The sequence below is a fragment of the Hibiscus syriacus genome, unplaced genomic scaffold, assembly GCF_006381635.1.
Source record: "Hibiscus syriacus cultivar Baekdansim isolate YM2019G1 unplaced genomic scaffold, ASM638163v2 tig00111254_pilon, whole genome shotgun sequence".
Taxonomy (NCBI): domain Eukaryota; kingdom Viridiplantae; phylum Streptophyta; class Magnoliopsida; order Malvales; family Malvaceae; genus Hibiscus; species Hibiscus syriacus.
Genome location: NW_024063037.1, coordinates 843,130 through 848,119, shown reverse-complemented (window position 1 = coordinate 848,119; position 4,990 = coordinate 843,130). Strand labels below are relative to the sequence as shown.

General features: G+C 34.4%; 1 protein-coding gene across 1 annotated transcript; it reads right to left on the bottom strand.

Moving 5' to 3' along the window:
- Positions 1 to 2,711: 2,711 nt before the first annotated feature.
- Positions 2,712 to 4,646, bottom strand: LOC120157405 (molybdenum cofactor sulfurase-like). Its single transcript, XM_039168534.1, is given in 4 exon segments — positions 2,712 to 2,878; positions 2,881 to 2,997; positions 3,030 to 4,250; positions 4,253 to 4,646. Coding segments are annotated over 4 exon segments (1,785 nt in total). The 5' UTR covers positions 4,641 to 4,646; the 3' UTR covers positions 2,712 to 2,819.
- Between the last annotated feature and the right edge of the window lie 344 nt (positions 4,647 to 4,990).

Genomic DNA, 4,990 nt, shown 5'->3' with positions numbered 1-4,990 from the left:
TTCTCGAACTCTGGACATCAAAGCATAACAATAATTCTTTTACTACTGAAATCGCTCGGTTATTGCGTAACTATAAATCCAAAAGCGATGAAAAGAGAGCAAAAGTGCATTTCTTTGGGAGTAGAGGTTATTAATTGTAAAATTATCTTCCCTCAATTTGTTATTGTTGAACCAACTTTATTATCCCCTTACACTTCATATTTAGCTTCTACTTTTTCTGGGTTTCTTCAGCATATTTGGCCACTTCTTTTTCATTCATAAATATTTAAAGCAAATATATTTCTCTCTCATGTTCTTATGTTAGTAAGGCAAAGAAATAAATCAAGTTTTTTTCTTCTTCTTCTTTTTCTGTTTCGCTTTCAGATAAAATATTAAATTTAATTTATTAGAAAATCTTGGGGTGAGGGGTAGGTTGAGGAAGCTAGAATATCATTCCTCCAGTCTTTCCAAAGTACTTTGAATAATTGTATTAGTAAAAGCTAAAAAAGAATAAAAATATAAATTTGTGGTTAAAATAATTAAGGGTAAACTACTTGAATGACCACCAAACTATTGGGTTAGTGTTAATATAACCACCATTTTCAAAATTTCATCAATTTAACCACTTAACTAATTAACTGGGTAACCACATGTCGTTAACATTTAACGGAGTGGTTAAGTGGCAGTTAATAAAAGTGGTATGATTACATATTTGATCCTCAATACTTGTCAATTCTATCAATATAATTTAAATTTAATTCAATAAATTTAATCAACAAATCACATGGTGACATATGTCATCATTAGATTAAATGATATTTTCTATAATTTTGATTTATTTAATTATTTATCTTCCAAAATAATATTATATCACCATATTGTTAAAAAAATTAAATTATAAGAAAAAGAAGAACAGAGGAGTTGAGAGGAATCGAACTTGGGTGATGTAAAACTCAACCCTGCACACATAACCATTAAGTCAACCTACATATTTGAATTGTGTTTTACAGCATAATGTATATATTTTATAAACTAATTAATGCTAGAAAATAAAAGAAATAAAAATGCCCATGTAGGAATGTGAACCTAGGCCACATGAAAAAGTTGAATACACTAAACCGCTAAACCAAATCTTAAATTTAATTTATATTTTGATATATGTTATATATATACATTTATGATTGATTTATACAATATTAATAGAAAATTAAATTTAAAATTTATATATTTTTCACAGGTCTACTTTTGTCCATATAGTAGACTCAAATTATCATTTTTGCCCCTAAAATTTTTCGTATCAATTTAGCCCTTGAAGTTCTTTAAGACTATTATCCTAGCCCTTTAAGTCTATTTTTATTAACAAAACCGTTAGTCTTCTGCGTTTATCGACGCTAGCAATTTCTATGACAACCAATATTGTTGACGTTGCTTGATATGATGTGACATTTATTAAAAAAATAATAAATATTTACAAAATACAATTGTTAGAAAAAAAATCCCAAAAATTTTACTTAATCCCTTAATCTTACTGAAATAAATAATAAAAAATTTGAATTTTTTTTTCTGATTGTTATATTTAGTAAATATTTTAACCTAATCTCTTAATATACAAACACATAAGACTTACAATTTTGTTAGTCAAAATGGTCAACGAACTTCGAGGGTTATGATGATGCATGCCCCTAAACAACTTCAAAGGTTAAATTGATGAGAAAAATCATAGGGGCAAAAATGATAAATTGAGTCTACTACAATGGTAAAAGTAGCCCTAAAGCCTATATTTTTAAAATAAATTTAATATTTTATTTTTCACATTTATAATTCAATGATTATTTATAATATTAAATTGAGTATTTTTAAGATAATTAATAATTTTATTTTTATTATAAACTTAATCCTAATTTTTTGGGACATTTACCTCATGTCTTATTTTAAGACAAAAGACCCTAAACATTTGACTAAATAATCATTTTAGTTCTTTTTCTTCTATTCTAGAACATTTTTATGCCCTTGGCATTTCATTTTATGGTAAAAATCCTATTTTGAAGAGTTAATCGTTTGTTAATCACATGATTTTAAATAGTCATATACCATATTAAAAAATTTAAAAAAATACTTAACTAAAAAGATTTTAAACATAAACTTCGTACATTTTTTTTAAAGTGCAACCAATATTACATAATAATCAATACACCTACATACTGCATAATGTTGTATTCGTTTAAAGTTCTTACGTATAACACAAATTATATTATCATCAGTAATACTACAAAATTCAGTACATAGTAATAGTCTAATACACCATCAAAATACACCTATCGCAATAAATGGAATAAACAAAATCCATTTCTTGAAAAGTTTCATGAAATCTTTTTCTTTTTATTAAGGTGGTTTTAGAATAGTATTTACTCTAAATACTCTCAACTATTTGACAATGAACATTCAATTATTCTACTGTAGTCGTTGATCTTCGAACTTGTAACCTGATGTAATTTGGTTAGTGTAAATTTCCATGAAATCTGTGTCAACAACTTATATTTATTCGGGGAAAAAAAGAAACGAGGCCTTTGTGCATTAAAAGATGCAACAGTTCAAATGGATTAAGAACCTATAATTTTACAATCAGATAAGTCACTTCTTTAACCTAGCATTAATTTCAGAGCTTTCATCTTTCAAGCAATGGAGGTAATGAATTATCATACCATGTTCATATTTTTCTGTCATATAATTTGAACAAAAAGAAATGTACATACAAGAATACAATGCAACATGGTCTGAACCTTTTTGTGGCAATTCAGGTTCCTTAGTTTTGTGAACTTGATTGTCCGTAAGAATTGGGATTAGAGAACTTCAATAGTTTTCTGATTCAGGCAAGTGTACCTCCACCGTTCCTTCTCCAAAAATCTGCATCAAGGAACTGAGCAATGAATGCCCAAAGGTTATATATGTCTTGAAAATTGGCTAAGAACCCCAGTGCAGCTGTAACCACGGCTATTCCCATTTCGTTTTTCTCTTTTCCTTGTTTCCATTTTCACTATTGGGCTCATTACTTCTCTCCATCACTTTTTCCTTATCTTCTTGGTACTTATCTGCAAACCATATATGGTGTAGGAACCCATAGCTGAGTGAAATATTGCTCCGATCCGCTAGCTTTTGTACGAGAACCGGTTCGATTTTTTCCCCCTTCCAATCAAATACATTGAACGCGATCGCCGGTCCTCGATCGAATCTTACCTTGGGGCCATATATTCTAACCAGGGGAGTCCCTTTGGTGTTGGGATGCTGGAGTTTTAACAGAGCAGTCAGAAGCCAGTTAACGAGGCACCTTGCTCTATTGCTTATTGTTAGCAGTCCTAATGAGTCCACCTGATCTAAGCCCCTACACTCGACCTCCCCTTTTGGTTTAAGATTGTCCACTTCAATCATTTCTAGCCCTTTTAGTTTTTCTGCTACTTCTTCAACTCTCCCGAATTGTGAAGATAAGTTTTCGAGTTCGGCGTCGGTGCCTGGAGATTCAGTCAGCTTTTCGGCAGGGATAAGGCCTATGATCCCTGGAGTTATCGAAGTTTCCAACATCGGAATGGTTGAATTCTTGACAAAGAGGCAAGCGAATCCGGAAGGGTTGTCTCCAAAAACCTTGTAGAAGGAGCAAATGAGGAAATCTGGACGGAAAAGTGAGAGGCCAAAGCTGTCCATGTCTTTTGGACCCAATGCGCAAGCATCGATCAACACATGCCATCCATTTTCCTCTGCAATTGTCATCCACAAATAAGGATATCTGGCTCCAGTCATCCTGGAATGAAGTGGGAACACAAATAGACCGCTTCTTTTCTTCATCTGATGCTGCTTCTTCTTCTTGCTCACCAACATGTTTCTCAGCTTTGATGATTGGATCCTCAGTCTGGGCCATGAGAATTCTGCAGACATAACTCTGGCCCCTTTCTTCTCTGAGCTATTCAACATGGCCTCAATCGCCTCGCTCTCGTAATCGTACACCGATAAAAGGTTTCCATTAGACTGGAAGGGATACGATTCGGCCACGAGTTTGAAAGCCGATGTCTTGTTTGCTGTGAAAACCATTGAGTACTCATTTTCTTGAACATTAAGAGAACTCATAATCCTTGTCCTGATTGCAGACTCCAACTCTGACGTTGCCCCACCGTGAAGTAATTGTGTCTTGAGATTCCCTGTCTTGTAAGTCACCCCGAAGAACGGAATATCCGAAACTGGAGGAGGCAATTGCGGCGGCACGGGGAAGGAAGACGAGGAATCCGATACGTCGGCGACTCATGCTTTTGCAGCTGAGAATAGGAGAAGAGGCCAGTGCCTAGATAATCAAGGCAGGTATGGTTCGAGAAGGAGAGATGGTAATACTCTTGCGCTCGTATTTGGTCAACCCGAACGGTATCCGAATACTGCGGATAAGCCTCGGTGAATTCAGCAAAGGATTCATGTATAGATGGAAGAGATTCATGGTTGCTGAATTGGGCGTTGGGGAAGATAGATGAACTAGTTTTCGAGGCGAAGTCACGGCGACATGCCGCCGACGAGTTCATCGGTCTCGAAGGTTTGGTTTGAGGATCATGTGAGGTGAGGAAAGGGGATGGGCAGCAGCCACGGAGGCATGCTTGTGATTGCAATTTCTTGCCATCTTCTTCCATTGATCTTTCCTAATCAGTTTGCTTTTTGTCCATGGATTTGTTATATACAATAACTAGCCAGCAGCAGACCGAATGGATGCTTCAATTTGTTTGTATTTTCAAGGCCAATGAGTGATGATAAGTCGGTTGTGAGTGAAATCATTGACCGAGTCAGACCCCGTTTTTAACACCTTTTAGTTATAGGGTCGTTTTTCCTAATCTAGGTCACTTGATCCTTCATGATTAGACTGTGAATGCCGCATCAAATCACATCACCGTGGATGAAATGCTCGTGTAATAGAACCAAGCATTGAATTTGAATGGGGTACTCATGTTTATTATTAAATCACATCTTGTTAGATCCTTAAATA